This window comes from Lithobates pipiens, unplaced genomic scaffold, assembly GCF_037356315.1.
Source record: "Lithobates pipiens isolate NorthernLeopardFrog02 unplaced genomic scaffold, aLitPip1_a1.2 Scaffold_22, whole genome shotgun sequence".
In the NCBI taxonomy this organism is placed as follows: domain Eukaryota; kingdom Metazoa; phylum Chordata; class Amphibia; order Anura; family Ranidae; genus Lithobates; species Lithobates pipiens.
In genome coordinates, this window is record NW_027507784.1 from 143,458,283 (window position 1) to 143,478,477 (window position 20,195).

Consider the following 20,195-nt stretch of genomic DNA (forward strand, 5'->3'; position numbering starts at 1 on the left):
TTTTATAGCAACAGCTGCAAAGCTTTTGTACCTTGTCCTGAAGGGAAAGCTTTACTAAAAAAAATCAACTGGACTAAGAATATATTTCAGTGTTTTGTTGAGTAACCATTGTCTGCTTTAATGAAAATAGACATGGAGGCTCAAAGTTTGAAAAGTCCTTGTTTGGCACAAAGCATCCTCACTTCATTGTTCTAACAGTTACTGTTTACCAGTAGAATGGTATACTCATAGCAGGAGAACCACAGGTGTGTTGGTTTTCCTCACCACATTGGTAGTCCATATGTCATTAAGAACCCCAAACCTGGAGTCCAGTTCTAAACAAAAGCCCAGTCCTGACAGCACAAGGTTCACCACTTTCTGTTTTCTTCAGGGGTGGTATAAGAATGTGGGATTAGTGTGTACAACGTACCTGATTAAATTACTTGTTCAATTAAAGGAATTCAAGCTAAAAAAAACATAAAACAAAAATGACAAATTAAATCAGGAGACTTTCGTGATATATTTTATACTAGGGCTGTTACGGATTTTACTTAAATTTTTCGTGTTCGATTAATCAATTTTTTTTAAATCGATTATTCGACCAATTTCGATTAATTATAACGCACATACAGATCCAACTACTTTTAGCTGATCTCCTTGCATTGCAACTCTGCATTAGTTAGTGGTAAATGTAGTATCATGATATACAATCACCCCACACTAGTTCCACAATCCATGACTTAACTTCACAGTTCACACAAATACGTTTTAAATTCAAACTGCAGCACTGAGATAAGTGATTTTTTTCTCCACAGTAGCGTGGCAATCCCTCCACCTCCTGTCTAACTAATCACTCTCACCTTATGGCATGGACCCCTGTGCAAACAGGTGGTCATGCAAGCGGGTATCAAAAGGGTTAACACGGACCATAAACTTCTCTCACGTCTCCTTAGATCTTAGCAAGGACGCCAGGTCATGGGTAGAAAGAAAACATCTAAGTGCTCACCTCTCAAGTATAAGATTTAGCTTTTGTGTTCAAACACAAACTACTCACATAAAGATGATACAAACACAGCATGTAAAGCCGACAATCGTGTTAATTCCACAGGGCAGCAGCGGGTGACGCCATGTGTAGCTCCTCCCCCATACGTTCAATCAGAACTTCAACGTCACTGGACTCCTCCCCCTTCCCTTCGTTAGCAGATGGAGGCACTTGGGGAAGGGGGGAGGAGTCCGGTGACGTTGATGTCTGTGATGTTACCGGATCTCCGACAGAACTCCCTGAAGACCCGGAAGCCGGTGGAGAGGTGAGTACCGATCAAAAGAATTTTGATTGATCAACAAAAATGTATCGATTAATCAAGGAATTAATCTTTCATTTCCACAGCCCTATTTCATACATGTTTAATAAATAAGTGACTGGGGTACTGTTTTGGCTTATTTTTCATAAATAGTTTAATTTTACTTTGTGTGCTTTTTAAAAAAAAATAAAGTTTAGCTAGAAAGAAGGGGGCGTGGCCGGACAGCGTAGCAGGGAGGACATGTGGAAACAGAGCTCCGCACAGAATTATTTAATCCACCGCCATCCCTGCTCTAACTACCGCAGGCGACAACACCCACGACCGGGGGAAGCTTCAGGGACACCCGCTCTGTCATCCCGAACATTATCCGCCGCTTAGAGCTCTCCCTCGCCGGCAATCTCCGGAGGGGCCAGCCGCACAAAGAGATCGGCGCCATCTTGCGGCCTACATTCCGGTCGGGTGCGCACAACACCCGTGGCCTATCCAGATCTCCGATCTAGGGACCACTTTCTACCGCCCATCCTACACTAAAAGGCAGAGACGGACCTCCGACAGACACCGCCGGCAGGTGCTGAAGACCCGCGGACCAGAGCTGCTTTGCAGGCCTATGGACCAGGCCTTCTCCTCAGGACGCAGTGAGTAGGAGAGCTAACTCACCTCCCCCCGTGATGGGAATCTCCTAGGCAGATAGCAGTGGAGCCCACTTCTGTCCCCTGTCAGGATTACCATATCTGAGCAAGGGCAGGGAACCCCTGAGTGGCTATAACCCCCGGAAAGTCAGAGGATTCGGCCTACCTCCCCATAGCCGGCGGCCATTTTGGTACTCCTCCTACACCCAACCCTAGCAGCACCTAATTATTTTCTCAGCAGCATAATTTTGACTCAAACCATCCTTGAAACAACTGACTACCACTACACTGCAAGGAAGGTGCAGAGTCATCTGGGCAGACCACCTTACCCAGCCCCAAGGTACCTCACAGACGGCGGTCCCCTCACGGGACCCAGGGCATTCCGCCCACCCCCATTCTGCTCTGAGGATAGTATACACCCTCTATCTATTGCTGCAGCCCTCAACCACTACCAAGGTGGCTAATTGCACGGCACTCTAAAAATTTTGGAGGCCGTGGCTTGACACGCAGTGTACATGGCTATGATGTAACAACGCCCCGGTGTTCCGAGGAGCCTGAGAACTGAAAACAGACCGACAAAGGAGAATATGTCCACACACCTGAGGAGTAGCACACACAATCATACCCTACGCTCCCTAGGGACTCCTAAAAGAAAACCCTCGCCTGGGAACCTAAACAAATTTAGATACAGTGGCAGCAACAAAACCCATAAGATGGCCCCACCACAGAGGAACAATATTGAGGATGACTTAGATGATGACGAAGTCTCACTACCAGCATCTGGGGATTCGGTCGCCGGTAACAAACTCGACCAACCGCTAACGTATGCCGCTATGACAGATATCGCAGCTGACATTAAAAACTTTCTTTCTGCCGCAATCACAGACATGAAAGCTGAATTGCTGAAAATAACAGAACAAAAGGCAATATCGGAACATGCAGGGAAGAGAAGGGACAAAGCCCTGACCAGATTGGACGCCATCACGAATTCGCATTCCCAACATCTGATCGATATGAACAGACAAATCGAAGACCTAGACAACCGCGGCAGGCGAAACAACATCAGAGTCAGGGGTGTGCCTGAAGCGCTTCCCCCTGACCAGATCAGACTAGCTCTTACTGCCATTTTCAACAGCCTCATTGAGAGGCCTGAACAGTCCCCTATTGACTTTGATAGAGCACATAGGGCTCTCAAACCTAGAGCGCAAGACGGGAATCCCCCAAGAGATATCATTTGCTGCCTGCCCAATTATGGCCTGAAGGAAGACATTCTTTAAAAAGCGAGATCTAAAGAGCAAATCCTGTATGCAGACGCTTCAATACAACTTTTTCAAGACCTCTCACCTATCACACTCAAAAATAGAAGAGCTTTAAAACCCCTACTGGAAGTGCTAAGACAAAAAGGCATCAACTACAGATGGAAATTCCCCTTTGCACTACACGCTAACTACTTGGGGAAACAACACCTGCTGAGAGTTCCTGCTGACCTACTAAAATTCTGTGAGGATCTACAGGTGGCACTGATAGACCTACCGGACTGGTACGCTGAATTCCGTACTCCACCTGAAATCAACAACCCCCAGTTTTCTCCAGAACCATCCCACGGGCAATCTCCTTACCAGCGCGGAAAACATGCCAGACATACAGAACGAAGCAGCTTTGTTTCTCCAACCTCCTCTAAAACCACTAAGGCTCCGAGAGCGAGGGAATCCTTAGGATATTGAATTACTTTGCGATATAACCAGTGACAACCTTATTTACCAAATATCTACATTGAGCAGTTAAACCCACTTGTGATCTTTGACCTACCTCAAGATTGGATCAACCCACAGGTTGAAATGACAGTGAGGCCGGTTTAAGGCAACACTCGACATGATCACTCTGTTTTGCACTAAAGGGGGGGGGGTTTCACCCCCAAAGCAATGGCCTCACGATAGCTTACGGTAGGTTATGAACGTTGCTCCCCGGGATTGTTATCAGCTTGCACAGACTCTGGTAAGACTTTCGTTTGGAGCCCTCAAATTGTAAGTAACCTGGCCTGACCACTATGCTATACTCAACATATAAGGAGACACATTTTTTCTCTGCACCCAAATGGAAATAAGAAGCCAGAAACAGGTAGACTACCCCTCCTTTTTTTTGCTGTACTAGTTCTCAACTCAAACACTGAGGGCGCCTATCTGTTGGACTGTGCAAACACCCAGGCCTCAGGGTACTGAGACATTTCCACCCTTCTTTCTCCCCCCCCCTTTTTTTTTTTGCCACTCAACATTCTCAGGTTATGGGTTAAAGGTCAAAGTCGGCCACTTTGACAACTAATGTAAAGTTCAATGTTTAAGTTTAACGTTTTTTTAAATGACAAGTTATCCACTTCAGCTCCGGACCAATAAACACCTTAAGGACCAGAGGTCTTTTTGCAATTTCGCACTGCGCTGCTTTAACTGGTAATTGCGCGGTCATGCAATATTGCACCCAAACGAAATTTGCGTCCTTTTCTTCCCACAAATAGAGCTTTCTTTTGATGGTATTTGATTGCCTCTGCGATTTTTTTTTTTTGCGATATAAATGGAAAAAGAGCGAAAATTTTGAAAAAAAAAGATATTTTCTTCTTTTTGTTATAAGAAAAATCGAATAAACTAAATTTTAGTCATACATTGAGGGCAAAATTTATTCAGCCACATGTCTTTAGTAAAAAAAATGTCAATAAGCGTATATTTTTTGGTTTGCGCAAAAGTTATAGCGTCTACAAACTAGAGTACATTTTCTGGAATTTACACAGCTTTTAATTTATGACTGCCGATCTCATTTCTTGAGGTGCTAAAATGGCAGGGCAGTACAAATCCCCCCCAAATGACCCCATTTTGGAAAGTAGACACCCCAAGGAAATTGCTGATGGGTATGTTGAGCCCATTGAATATTTATTTTTTTTGTCCTAAGGGATTGAATAATGACAAAAAGTTGTCACTAAATGATATATTGCTCACACATGCCATGGTTATATGTGGAATTGCACCCCAAAATATATTCCGCTACTTCTCCCGAGTATGGCGATACCACGTGTGTGGGACTTTTTGGGAGTCTAGTCGCGCACGGCACCCCGAAAACCAATCACCACCTTCAGGATTTCTAAGGGTGCAAATTTTTGATTTAACTCCTCACTACCTATCACAGTTTCGAAGGCCATAAAATGCCAAAATAGCACAAAACCCCCCAAAATGACCCCATTTTGGAAAGTAGACACCCCAAGCTATTTACTGAGAGGCATGTTGAATCCATGGAATATTTTATATTTTGCCACAAGTTGCGGGAATATTACAAACTTTTTTTTTTTTGCACCAAGTTGTCACTAAATGATATATTGCTCACACATGCTATGGGCATATGTGAAATGACACCCCAAAATACATTCTGCTGCTTCTCCCGAGTACGGGGATACCACATGTGTGGGACTTTTTGGGAGTCTAGTCGCGCACGGCACCCCGAAAACCAATCACCACCTTCAGGATTTCTAAGGGTGCAAATTTTTGATTTAACTCCTCACTACCTATCACAGTTTCGAAGGCCATAAAATGCCAAAATAGCACAAAACCCCCCCAAATGACCCCATTTTGGAAAGTAGACACCCCAAGCTATTTACTGAGAGGCATGTTGAGTCCATGGAATATTTTATATTTTGCCAAAAGTTGCGGGAATATTACAAACTTTTTTTTTTTTGCACAAAGTTGTCACTAAATGATATATTGCTCACACATGCTATGGGCAGAAGTCAAATTACACCCCAAAATAAATTCTGCTGCTTCTCCCGAGTACGGGGATACCACATGTGGGGGACTTTTTGGGAGCCTAGCCACGTACGGGACCCCGAAAACCAAGCACTGCCTTCCGGATTTGAATATAAAATGCTATAAAAAACAAACTAACCAGAGTCACCCGTAACACTTATACGGTGATCAGTGGTGAAAGGGTTAACTAGGGGCAATCAGGGGGTTCAAATTTTTATTAGGTAGTATATGGGGGTCCCTGGCGCTATATAAAAACCTGACGGGGAACCTAAATAACTAACTGGCTAACCAGCGTCACCAGTGACACTTATACTGTGATCGCTGGTGAAAGGGGGTGAAAGGGTTAACTAGCAGCAATCAGGGGGTTAAAACCATTATTGGGTAGTATATCGGGGTACCTAGCGCTATAAAAACCTGGCGGTGAACCTAAAAAAATAACTAGCTACCTAGCGACACTAGCGACACTGATGCAGCATTCAGAAAAATTATCGCTTAGTGACACTGGCAAAAGGGGGTGAAAGGGTTAACTAGCGGAAATCAGGGGGTTAAAACCATTATTGGGTAGTATATCGGGGTACCTAGCGCTATAAAAACCTGGCGGTGAACCTAAAAAAATAACTAGCTACCTAGCGACTGTAGCGACACTAATGCAGCGATCAGAAAAACGATCGCTTAGTGACACTGGCAAAAGGGGGTGAAAGGGTTAACTAGCGGCAATCAGGGGGTTAAAACCATTATTGGGTAGTATATCGGGGTACCTAGCGATATAAAAACCTGGCGGTGAACCTAAAAAAATAACTAGCTACCTAGCGACACATGCAGCGATCAGAAAAATGATCGCTTAGTGACACTGGCAAAAGGGGGTGAAAGGGTTAACTAGCGGCAATCAGGGGGTTAAAAACATTATTGGGTAGTATATCGGGGTACCTAGCGCTATAAAAACCTGGCGGTGAACCTAAAAAAATAACTAGCTACCTAGCGACTGTAGCGACACTAATGCAGCGATCAGAAAAACGATCGCTTAGTGACACTGGCAAAAGGGGGTGAAAGGGTTAACTAGCGGCAATCATTGGGTTAAAAACATTATTGGGTAGTATATCGGGGTACCTAGCGATATAAAAACCTGGCGGTGAACCTAAAAAAATAACTAGCTACCTAGCGACACATGCAGCGATCAGAAAAATGATCGCTTAGTGACACTGGCAAAAGGGGGTGAAAGGGTTAACTCTAGGGGCAATCAGGGGGTTAAATCTTTATTGGGGGGTGATAGGGGGCTACCCTGGACCTAACACTAACTGTCCTGACAGTTTTTACTGTCACAACTGACACTGAATGCATTGATCAGTAAAGAAATGATCAATGCAATCAGTGACACTGTGACTGGGGGGGGGGGGGGGGCGGGGGGGGGATCGGGGGGCGATCGGGGGGGGGATCGGGGGGGGGTTTGTGTGCCTGTGTGTACCTACATGTCAGTGTAGTGTTGGTGCACACTTACTTTTACTCTTCTCCTCGTAGTCCGGTCAAAAAGACCGCCCCGAGGAGAATGACATCACTTCCTCCTTCCTGTGTAAACAATACACAGGGGAGGAAGCTTCTCATTGGCCAGGAGCGATCCAGAGGGGGTGGCCGAAAACCAACGGCCATCCCCTCATCACGGAGCGCTCCTGGACCGAATCGGACCGCCGTAAACAGCGGGAGGGGGTCCGATCGGACCCCCCACCCGCTGGAAGGCAATCACGTAGATGTACGTGATTGTGCCTGCCTGTGCCATTGTGCTGACGTACAATGGCAATACGGCGGTCCTCAAGTGGTTATAGAACGGTGGAAATGTTTATGAATCTTGTGAACTGCTTAGTAATATCCTTTGAGACATACCTCCCTCCAATACAGTGACAATCATATATGCCCAAGATATGACATAACAGCATAAACGGTCTCAGACATACTAGTCACAATTGATACTACATAACTGTACACTTGGGCTCCTCTGGACCTGACGAACACCTCCCACAAAAGTATTTCCTACTGTTACAAAACATATGACGACATTGTATATCTTTATTATCACAGAGCCACCTACGTGTCTCCCACTACCTCCCCAAAAGGAAGGCAAAAACAGGAAAAAAGAGGGGAAATAATACCTCAACCTTCCACACTCTATATCCTAATGTCATTCATTACTTATACACGGACAACAGACAACTACCCTACTTACCATCCTGCTGAGTACCTAACCCCTTTTATCACTCCCCTTCCAAGTCCCCCCTACCGACCCTCCCTCATAACTTCCCCCTGCACCTCCCACTGACTATAACCTCTTCCTCGGTTATAAGTGCCCCCCCCCCCGTCCCCGCAGCATACCTTACTGTAACTGGTTACAAAGACCTATATCTGATCTAGATCTTCAAGTCCCTGACCTCAACAAACCCCAGCCCCCAGTTTCAACCATGGCGTACGCCTTTTTGGGGAAAGCACCAACAATTATTTCCCATAATGTAAATGGCCTGAACATACCAAAGAAACGAACCAAGCTTCTGAGAGAACTCAAGAAAGTCCGCCCCTATGTCGTATTTCTTCAAGAAACCCATTTTAAAGACAAAAACATCCCCAGACTCACTGATAATGTCTACACGACAGCCTACCATGCTACCAATCCCCTTGCCAAAACCAAAGGTGTGTCCATATTAATCAATAAAGATACTCCCTTTGAACTTAAACAGCAGCTTACTGACCCAGAGGGTCGATACATATTCCTCAAAGGCTCTTGGGAAGGGACACCCATCACATTTGCAAATGTGTACTTCCCGAACACCGCCCACATCAAATTCTGCAACAAAATAATAGAAGAGCTTAAATGGTTTGCAGAAGGCTGCACCATCCTAGGAGGATATTTTAACATCCCTCTCTCCCCACTTAAAGATACTTCCACAGGACACACATTCATCACTTATAAGATCCTCAAACTAATCAAATCCCTACTACAATCTCTAACACTGATCGATACATGAAGATCCACACATCCCACAGAAAAGACTTCACGTTTTACTCTTCTCCACATAAAAGATACTCAAGAATTGACCTTATCTTTATCTCACAAAGAGACCTGAACAAACTAACCTCGGCCGAGATCGACATTGTAGCCCTCTCTGACCACGCTCCCACTGCCATCTCATTGAAACTAGATACACCCCACCTCACCTCCTTCAATTGGAGACTCAATGCAGCGCTTCTCACAAACCAAGAAATAAAAGATGATATACACAGTGCTATAAATACCTACTTCAGCTACAACCCCGACGCCGATACAAACCCACTAAACAACTGGAAGGCACACAAAGTAGTTATAAGAAGCAAACTTATAAAGTGGGGTGCCAGGAAAAAGAGAGAAAGGGACAGAGAAATTGAAGCACTATCCCAGCAAATTGCCAATCTGGAACTACAACACAAACAATCTCAATCAATCATACTGGAGGAAAAATTGACACAAAGCAGGTTATCCCTGAGACATATTCTAGATTTAAAAATCAAAAGATCCCTTTTCTTTAAAAAAAACATATTTTATGAACATGGAGACAAAAGTGGGAAACAATTAGCCAAAGCTTTGAAAGACACAACTATATCAGGTCACATTAATGCCATCAAAAACAAGGAAGGAACGCCAAAACATAAATCCCAAGAAATCGCAACATAAATTTTACTCCAAATTGTACAACCTCCCATCTCAACATAAACCACCCCACCTAACGAAATCTAAAAGGGACATAATACAATCCTTCTTGGAGGACAGCAAAATCCCCTCCCTATCAGCAAAGGACTCAAATAAACTAGAAGAACCCATATCCATTATTGAGATTACCGAAGCAATATCAGATTTAAAAACGGGGAAGAGCCCGGGCCCCGATCGCTTTACCTCACAATACTACAAAACCTATACTAACCTACTTGCAAAACCCCTCCAATCTACCTTTAACTATCTCGCAAAGAACAAAACCAATTCTAACTCCTTCCTCATGGCACACATAGCTGTAATCCCCAAACCCGACAAGGATCATACAGATTGCGCAAACTTTAGGTCTATCTCACTCCTAAATACTGACCTCAAACTCCTTGCCAAAATACTGGCTAATAGATTAAAACCCCTTCTAACAAAGATTATTGGCCCTGAACAGGTTGGGTTTATGCCTGGTAGAGAAGCCCGCGATAATATTACGAAAGCCCTAAACTTAATTCACTTTGTCTAAAACTCTAAAGCCCAAGGAATACTACTCTCCACGGACAGGCTTTTGACAGAGTCTCTTGGGACTACATATTTTCCACTTGTAACCACATTGGTTTAAACAAAAACATGCTATCCTGGATCTCTGCCCTCTACCACAATCCCCAAGCAAAAATTAAAGTGAATAATACTCTCTCCGAACCCCTAAGGATCCACAACGGCACCCACCAAGGCTGTCCCCTTTCTCCCCTACTCTTTATTATAGCATTGGAACCCCTAATAAGGACAATTAACTTAAATAATGACATAAAAGGATTCACAGTAAACAACAGGGAATACAAAATAGCCGCATACGCAGACGACCTGCTATTCTTCGTATATAACCCCCATATCTCCATACCTAATCTTCATAAAATCTTTGAAACTTTTGGATACATCTCTAACTTTAAAGTAAACCAATCGAAATCTGAAGCACTTAATCTCACCCTGCCCCAAGAACAATTAACGATGTTAAAAGGTAACTACCCTTATAAGTGGGAACAAAATACACTTAAATATCTAGGGATATATTTAACAAATAACCTTGACTCATTATATAACACTAATTATAAGCCTTTACTAGTCGCCATAACGAAAGACCTACGTAGATGGACCCCAAAGATGTTCTCATGGTTTGGTAGACTTTCAATCCTAAAGATGACAATACTCCCCAGACTCCTCTACATGTTTAACGCCCTACCCATTAGAATCCCAGGAACCTTCTTCACAAGACTCCTCACGGTACAAAGAAACTTTCTCTGGGCAGACAAAAAAACAAGAATTAATTTCCGTCTCCTAACATTACCCAAAAACAGAGGGGGTATAGGACTACCAGACTTCAAAAAATATCATCAGGCTTTGCATATCACCAGATTGATAGACTGGCATTGCCATGGCCCAAATAAAGACTGGGTTCAATTGGAAAACAACCTATGCCCATACCAACTCCTCTTCTATCCATGGACACTTCACTACAAGACAAACAAACACATAAACCACCCACTAATTGCAAATACAATCTATATTTGACACAAAATAGTAGGTCCATATAAAATTGCCTCCATACCGGGACCATTGACACCCATCGCTAACAACCCTGATTTTACACCAGGTCTGCAGCATAATATACCACGGAACCTTCTCACCTCACATTGCATGAATGGTCCAAACATTAAGTCATTTGCAGCACTCCGCTCCGAGGTGGGTGAATCATTTCCCCGGCTTTTGGTTCTATACACAACTGAAGGACTTCCTGATCAGCGGCAAACACAAATCTCAATACCGCCTTCCATTGACACACTTAGAGTCCCTATGCCTCAAAGGATCACAGGTATCGAATACCACATCTCTTGCATATGCTTGGCTGAATCAGATAGCACATGCTGATAACTATAAACATAAGAGGAAATGGGAACAAGATCTCAAAATTAAGATCTCTGAGAAGCAATGGGAAAAGGCGTGTATTATGACACACAAATGCTCTTTGAGCTCTAGATATCAGGAAATATCCTACAAAATCCTTACGCAATGGTACATAATGCCACAGAGGGCCGGGAGATGGTTCCGCTCAACCTCGGACATATGCTGGCATTGTAAGACTCACACCGGATCCTTCTTGCACATCTGGTGGGAATGTCCATCCATTCGGGCCTACTGGGACGAAATATACGAATATATCTTGAAAATGGAAGAAATTGTGGCCATGAAGAGAGAAAACAGCTTAAACTTCAATAAAACATGGCAACCTTGGTTGTTATTTACTCTATCTACTGATTACCAATTACTTACCCAATGATTTACCTTCCCCTATCAATTTCCAAGTTTACTATAATGTCATAAATGAATGAGGTCTGAACAAGTTACCATAACCAAACACTTTTGGTGCAATACGCCCCCCCCCCCCCATCCCATAAACTCCCCAATCCGATATACGTTAACCCTGACAATCTTGTCAAGAATACCATTCCATATTCAGTCTTAATGACTCTGATGTTAACTGTATACATCACAACCTAGCATTTACTATGTCATTGTCCAGACTCTATATGACATTTGCAAGAAATGTACTTTTACCAATGTTATTATTTTCTTTGTTATTAAGGACGGCTATTTTTATATTCTTTAATGTAACACTGAATATGCTTCAATAAACCTTTGATTGAGAAAAAAAAAAAGGAAGAAATCTCTACAGCTTTAGTTACATCACTTACCTGTAATGAAGGATGTTCTACAGTGTGCAGGCAGCTGGATTCTGTACAAATCTCCACTGCAGGGGTGCCTGTCCTCTTCCTGTCTCTAAACATCTGGGGCTGCAATGGTTAAAGAATATGTAAACCCAACATTTCATAGTCCTGATATGTGCCTGCTGTACCATGTACTTGTTAGAAAAAAATAATCTCTTCTCTTTGTATTGCTTCCTTTGTGTGAAATACCTGGTGTTTCTGCCAGTGTCCCTGCTTTCCTATTGAAAACTGACCTCCCTTGGCATAAGAGCACAGCTGTGCTGAGAACTCAGCCTTCTCTTCTCCATTGATCAGACGTGTCCTGACATGCCCCCTCTGCACAGCCATTCACTGGGAAGATCAGTGTTTTGCTGTTTCCCCTCCCCTAGCTGTCAGTTTGGGATAAGAAGACTGAGGGCAGCACAGTGGTGTAGTGGATAGCACTCTTGCCTAGCAGTAAAAAGGGTCACTGGTTTGAATCCCAAACACAACACTACCTGCCTGGAGTTTGCATGTTCTCCATGTGCCTGTGTGGATTTCCTCCAGTAACTCCGGTTTCCCTCCACACTCCAAAACATGCTGGTAGGTTAATTGGCTTCTGTCTAAATTGGCCCTAGTATATGAATGTGAGTTAGGGACCTTAGATTGTAAGCTCCTTGAGGGTAGGGACCGATGTGAATGTACAATGTATATGTAAAGCACTGCATAAATTGACAGCGCTATATAAGTACCTTAAATAATAATAAGTCTCAGCCCTTCATAAGCTCTGGCTCCTGTTACCTGAACTTCACAATTTTGTTGCACAACTGCAAGTCTGAATCGCATGACTCCAGATCAACTTTCTTTGCAAGTTCTGGTTTGGTTATTTTGTGCAATAGTCATCCCACCACAGGGGTCACTGTGGCTTAATTTTTATGCTGTAGACTTGCAGAGCTCTTGCTGTAGACTCCAATTTTGCTCTTTCTAGAGACTTGCCAGGCAAATTTGCTACAAATTGGAAAAGTATCAACTAGAACTTGAGCTTCAAGTGCTCTGCAAGTGTACAACTTGCCAGTGAAAATGTGCAGCAAGTTAACAGACTTACAATTCAACACAAATTTGTGCCAAGTTATCCTTGCTATCTGGGAATTAGCACTGTGCTGGTGCTTTCAGAAAAAACATCAGACTTACTGTTTTAAAAGATGCTGAAGCATATGAGGGAGATGCATGCTTATAGTCCTCCAGCCATGGAAGTATTAGCCCATACACTCGCCAGTCACTTTATTAGGTACACCTTGCTAGTACCCGGTTGGACCCCCTTTTGCCTTCAGAACTACCTTGATTCTTCATGGCATAGATTAAACAAGGTGTTGGAAACATTTCTCAGAGATTTTGATCCATATTGACATGATAGAATCACTCAATTTCTGCAGATTTGTTGCCTGCACATCCATGATGCAACTCTCCCATTCCAACACATCCCAAAGGTTCTCTATTGGATTGAGATCTGGTGACTGTGGAGACCATTGGAGTACAGTGACCTCATTGTTATGTTCAAGAAACCAGTGGTGAGATGATTTGAGCTTTGTGACATGGTACATTATCCTCCTGGAAGGAGCCATCAGAAGATGGGTACATTGTAGTCATAAAGGGATGGACATGATCACCAACAGTAGTCAGGTAGGCCGTGGCATTTAAATGATGCTTAATTGGTACTAAGGGGCCCAAAGTGTGCCAAGAAAACATCCCCCACACCATTACACCACCAGCCTAAACAGTTGATACAAGGCAGGATGGATCCATGCTTTCATGTTATTTAGGCCAAATTCTGACCCTACCATCTGAATGTTGCACCTGAAATCGAGACGCAGGCAATGTTTTTCCAATATTATATTGTCTAGTTTTAGTGAGCCTGTGCGAATTGTAGCCTCAGTTTTCTGTTCTTTTCTGACATGAGTGGCACCTGGTGGGGTCTTCTGCTGCTGTATCTTCTTCAAGGTTCGATGTGTTGTCCGTTCAGAGATGGCATTCAGCATACCTTGGTTGTAACAAGTGGTTATTTGAGTTACTGTTGCCTTACTATCATCTCAAAGCAGTCTGCCCATTTCCCTCTGACATCAAGAAGGCAGTTTCATCCACACAACTGTCGCTCACTGGACTTTTCTCTTTTTCAGACCATTCTTTGTAAACCTTAGAGATGGTTGTGCGTGAAAATCCCAGTAGAGCAGTCGTTTTTTGCAATACTAAGGCCAGACGATCTGGCACCAACAACCATGCCACATTCAAAGTCACGTAAATTCCCTTTCTTACCCATTTTGATGCTCGCTTTGAACTTCAGCAAGTCATTTTCACCGTGTCCAGATGTCTAAATGCATTGAGTTGCTGTCACGTGATTGACTAATTAGCAATTTTTGTTCCAAAGCAATTGAGTAGGTGTACCTAATAAAGTGACCAGTGAGTGTATGTCTGCAGTAGTATTTGGGGAGCCCAGTTTGGTTTCATATTAATAACAATAAAAAAAGTGAACTTGGTAGATTGAATTAAAGGAATGGATTTGGATAATCTCCACAGAGCAGCGTTTAAGTTTTCTCACCTCTAATAATAAAAATGATAATAATATCACACATTCTTTTTTTTATCTCATGTCACAGAGGATGACGATTTGGAAATCTTCACTGATACCAGACCACCAGGGTTCAATGCCAACCGCAGACGGAGCAGAGCCGTGCTGTATCACCTCTCTGGGCATTTGCAAAAGCAGGACAAGAGCAAACTCAAGCTAAACAATGTAAGCTGGTTGTAATAAATGTACACTTTGACATATATTTATAGCTTTAACTCGTGGAGGCCATTCCTGCGGGGCAAAATTATAATTTGGCAGTTTCTTTGTTAACACCAATTCAACATGAAATAAAAGGTTCTTCATTTGAAGCATGGTCTCCAGCAGCAGCACCTCAATGCAGGCTTTGCTGTATCTGTGGAATGTTGGATTCTGGTCAATCAAAGCAAGAGAAAACTGGAGCTAAATATTACACCTTTACTATAGGGTTTAGACCAGGGATATGCAATTAGCGGACCTCCAGCTGTTGCAGAACTACAAGTCCCATGAGGCCTAGCAAGACTCTGACAGCCACAAGCATGACATCTAGAGCATGATGGGACTTGTAGTTTTGCTCCGGTCTGGTCACATGATCAGCTTCCGGCGGCAGCTTCAGGGGAGAGTAGGGACAGATGACAATGGATGCCCCATGGGGAGATCATTGGACTAGAGCAGCCGGAGAATAAGTAAGAATGCATCTTCTTTCTGCAGGATAGTTAGTATAGGAGTTAAGACGGAGGTGGGAGCGGGTTTAAGGTTAGTTATATTGATCCTGGAATTCCACTTTAAGTGTAAATGTGATGCTTCCATTCTAGATAAACGTTTGTGCATTCCAACTATTGCTACCGTGTCTGCTAACAAGGGCTACTCCATTATCCTGATACTTGAAGCAGGATCTGCTGTCTCTATACTGCCTGAGGAAATCTACCAGAAGTGCTTTGCAAATGAACCACTTACTGCATTTACTCTGAAACTGGCTGGATATTTTGACCTTTTTCCTGTGCTTTTTGCTTGACAGTGACTGTAAAAGTCACAAGTGTGAAAGCTGAATCTCTGTTTCATATTGAAAGCCACCGCTTTACTGGGCTTGGATCTTTTTCTGCACTATATCTACAATTGATGGTCTTATCACAACAGCTCCAGTTGCCCCTATGCTACAAGTCTCCAAAGTTAAACTACCCATCGATACCTCAATGGGCTTTTAGGATGATCTAGATTGTTATGTTATTCTTTTATGTTTCTTTTGTTTGAGTGTGTTACTTAGAATTCTACTCAGCATTATATATACACTATATTGTAAAAAGTATTGGTACACCTGCCTTTACACACACATGAACTTCAATGGCATCCCAGTGTTAGTCCGTAGGGTTAATGAATATATATAGAGACTTCCGCGCTCTATGGAAAAGATAGGAGAGGGCGAGAATAGCAAATGAAAAAAAGCAGCAATCACTAAATGAGTTGTCTCTCACTGGTAAAGGTAATTGAATAAAGATGTGATGCGCTAATTACAAAACATTCAAATAGCCACAACAAGACTAAAAATGTGCAATTATAGAGCTATATAAAGTGCAACCGTGCATAAATCAATCAGAGAATATCCCTATACATATATATCAATGAGTTAAAAAAACCATGCCGGTGATTGATAAGTGCAAAAAAAAAAACACAAAAAAAAAAAAACCACATAAATGTTTAACGTAAAAACTAAGATATAAGATATATGCACGTGTCCAGCGTGTAATATATATATACAAAGAAAAATAAATAAATATTAAATCGTGATTTGTATAAAATGTCCCATACACAATCAAATCAAAACGTGCAATTCGGTAAGCACACTCAATTAAACGTGCAATGTGCTGGGTAATGAGTCCATTCGTGGTGATCCGTGCAGGTGGTGTAAATGCTATGTAATTACCTCACTGCTGTGGGTAACACAGCGAAAATAGTAATGGACACAAATTTTAAACGTGCAATTCAGTAGGCACACGAGATTAAACGTGCAACGTGCTGGGTGATAGATCCATCCGTGATGGTCCGTGCAGATAGTGTTAATACTATGCAATTACCTCACTGCTGTGAGTAACACAGCAAAAGATAGTAATGGGCACCAAGGTGATTGCAGGGATGGCTGTATAAACGAATTTTCTTTAGGAGACTTCTTATGGCTTCCTCATGGATGGTAGGTAAACTCAGAGGAATGAATCAGAGAAAACCGCCATAGTGTAGTTGTTTTTTTAAAATATAGCAATTTATTTAAATGATTTAAAACTACTCACAAGTGAAGCAGGAAAAATAGACACATACGACAAACAGCAAATGAAACCGGATACGAGCGTCACTTCCGGGCGTCCTACGCGTTACGTCGTCAAGACTTCAACTGAAGTCTTGACGACGTAACGCGTAGGACGCCCGGAAGTGACGCTCGTATCCGGTTTCATTTGCTGTTTGTCGTATGTGTCTATTTTTCCTGCTTCACTTGTGAGTAGTTTTAAATCATTTAAATAAATTGCTATATTTTAAAAAAACAACTACACTATGGCGGTTTTCTCTGATTCATTCCTCTGAGTTTACCTACCATCCATGAGGAAGCCATAAGAAGTCTCCTAAAGAAAATTCGTTTATACAGCCATCCCTGCAATCACCTTGGTGCCCATTACTATCTTTTGCTGTGTTACTCACAGCAGTGAGGTAATTGCATAGTATTAACACTATCTGCACGGACCATCACGGATGGATCTATCACCCAGCACGTTGCACGTTTAATCTCGTGTGCCTACTGAATTGCACGTTTAAAATTTGTGTCCATTACTATTTTCGCTGTGTTACCCACAGCAGTGAGGTAATTACATAGCATTTACACCACCTGCACGGATCACCACGAATGGACTCATTACCCAGCACATTGCACGTTTAATTAAGTGTGCTTACCAAATTGCACGTTTTGATTTGATTGTGTATGGGACATTTTATACAAATCACGATTTAATATTTATTTATTTTTCTTTGTTACTCACAGCAGTGAGGTAATTGCATAGTATTAACACTATCTGCACGGACCATCACGGATGGATCTATCACCCAGCACGTTGCACGTTTAATCTCGTGTGCCTACTGAATTGCACGTTTAAAATTTGTGTCCATTACTATTTTCGCTGTGTTACCCACAGCAGTGAGGTAATTACATAGCATTTACACCACCTGCACGGATCACCACGAATGGACTCATTACCCAGCACATTGCACGTTTAATTGAGTGTGCTTACCGAATTGCACGTTTTGATTTGATTGTGTATGGGACATTTTATACAAATCACGATTTAATATTTATTTATTTTTCTTTGTATATATATATTACACGCTGGACACGTGCATATATCTTATATCTTAGTTTTTACGTTAAACATTTATGTGGTTTTTTTTTTTGTGTTTTTTTTTGCACTTATCAATCACCGGCATGGTTTTTTTAACTCATTGATATATATGTATAGGGATATTCTCTGATTGATTTATGCACGGTTGCACTTTATATAGCTCTATAATTGCACATTTTTAGTCTTGTTGTGGCTATTTGAATGTTTTGTAATTAGCGCATCACATCTTTATTCAGTCCGTAGGGTTAAATATTGAGCTGGCCCACCCTTTGCAGTTATAACAGCTTCAGTTCTTCTGGGAAGGCTGTACACAAGGTTTAGGAGTGTATCTTTGGGACTGTTTGACCATTTTTCCAGAAGCGTATTTATGAAGTCAGGCACTGATGTTGGACAAGAAGGCCTGGCTCACAGTCTCCACTCTAATTCATCCCAAAGAAGATGTTCTAATGGGTTGTGTTCAGGACTCTGTACAGGCCAGTCAAGTTCATCCACCCCTAACTTGCTCATCCATGCCTTTAGACATGTCTTTAGCAAAGATGTGGCTTGCAGGAGTTTTTTTGACATCCTGCCAGCGCACTGCTTCAGTGTGAAAGCACTTGGGCTTGCGCACTGTAGTGAGAGGAGAGGCTCTGCAGGTGCTATTTTTAGTGCTATAGCACCTGCAAAGCGTCTCAGTGTGAAAGCAGCCGTATAGCTGCAAAGGGTGGGCCACCTCAATATTGAACTCTGTGGACTAAGACTGGGGTGCCACTAAAGATTGTGTGTAAAGGCAAGTGTTCCAATACTTTTGATAATATAGTGTATATTATATCTTCTGCCTTTGTCATACCTTTAAGCCCACGTACACACGGTCGGAGATTTCGGCAACCAAATCCGTCGGATTTTGCCCGTCGGATTGAGTCCGACGGATTGTGCCCGAAACTGTTGCATACACACGGTCGGGCCAAGTTGTCTGATTTCGCGGTTGCCAAGAACGCGGTGACGTAAGCCGTGTACGGCGGGACTAGAAAAAGGAAGTTCAGCACCACGTCCAGCACCCTTTGTGCTCCTTCTGCTGATCTCGTGTTTTAGTAGAAGTTTGGTGAAAGACGATTCGCGCTTTTCAGATTAGTGATTCAGATCGCTACTGCTCTTCAGTTTCTGCTTGTCTTTGCGTATCTGATAATCAGTGCGTGCAGTCATTAAGTATTTGCTTCTCATTGTGGACTCTATCTTGGTATAGTACGCTTTGAAAGGCATTTTTTAGTGTCTGCTTGCTTCTGCTATTCAGGTCATCCTTTCAGGCCTTGCTGTTTAGCGTTGCTTTCTGGTGTCCTTTCTGACCACCCGACCGTTTTCCAAACATGTTTCGTCTACGTCCTCATCGTACAGCTTGTGCTGTGCAGGGGTTCTTACTTTGACTTTGACACAAGCCAAAAGGCTTGTGTCAAAGTCAAAGTAAGAACCCCTGCACAGCACAAACTGTACGATGAGGACGTAGACGAACCTTCAGGACCTCAAGTTCTCTACAGGCATCTCCCCCCAGGCTCTGGGGATCATTATTCCAGAGACCTGTTCTGCCATCATTCAGCTCCTGCTGAAGGACTATATTATGCTAATTTTTAACCGTAAACATCACATTCTATGTATTTCATGATTGCTAATGTCTTGCATTTCTTTCCTCATTCCCTAATTACCATCATTGCAATATGCTCTAATTCATATACTCTGCCCCTTTGTCCTCATGCGGATTTGCCTCACTAACTTCCCCACCATGCTCTTCTTGGCCCCTAAAACTAGAGTCTAGTCACTTGACAATGTCTTTTGGCAGCTCCATAGTATTGCTTTTCCCTAAACACCCCCTAAAATCTCTACAAATGTGATGTGTGTGCTTCAATTCATGCAAAGTGACCTTTTTATTGTTTTTTGGAGTTGTGCCAAACTCATTAGTAACCCCCCTCTCCCCAACTGTTACCTCAGCCTTTAGTAAATCACACTCCTTCTCAGCACAAACTCAAATTTGACTACAAATACATTGTAAGCCCAATGAAAAAGGAAGCCACACATTGTTGAGAATGAAACTTTTTAATACA

At 42.6% G+C, this 20,195-nt stretch overlaps 1 protein-coding gene across 1 annotated transcript in view; it reads left to right on the plus strand.

The window, feature by feature from the left end:
- Positions 1-20,195, plus strand: part of LOC143924231 (voltage-gated delayed rectifier potassium channel KCNH8-like) — a 712,305-nt gene that overhangs the window by 479,187 nt on the left and 212,923 nt on the right. Inside the window, exon 4 of the mRNA XM_077448423.1 lies at positions 14,799-14,935. Within this exon, the coding sequence (XP_077304549.1) occupies positions 14,799-14,935 (137 nt within the window). The remainder of the gene's footprint in view (positions 1-14,798; positions 14,936-20,195) is intronic.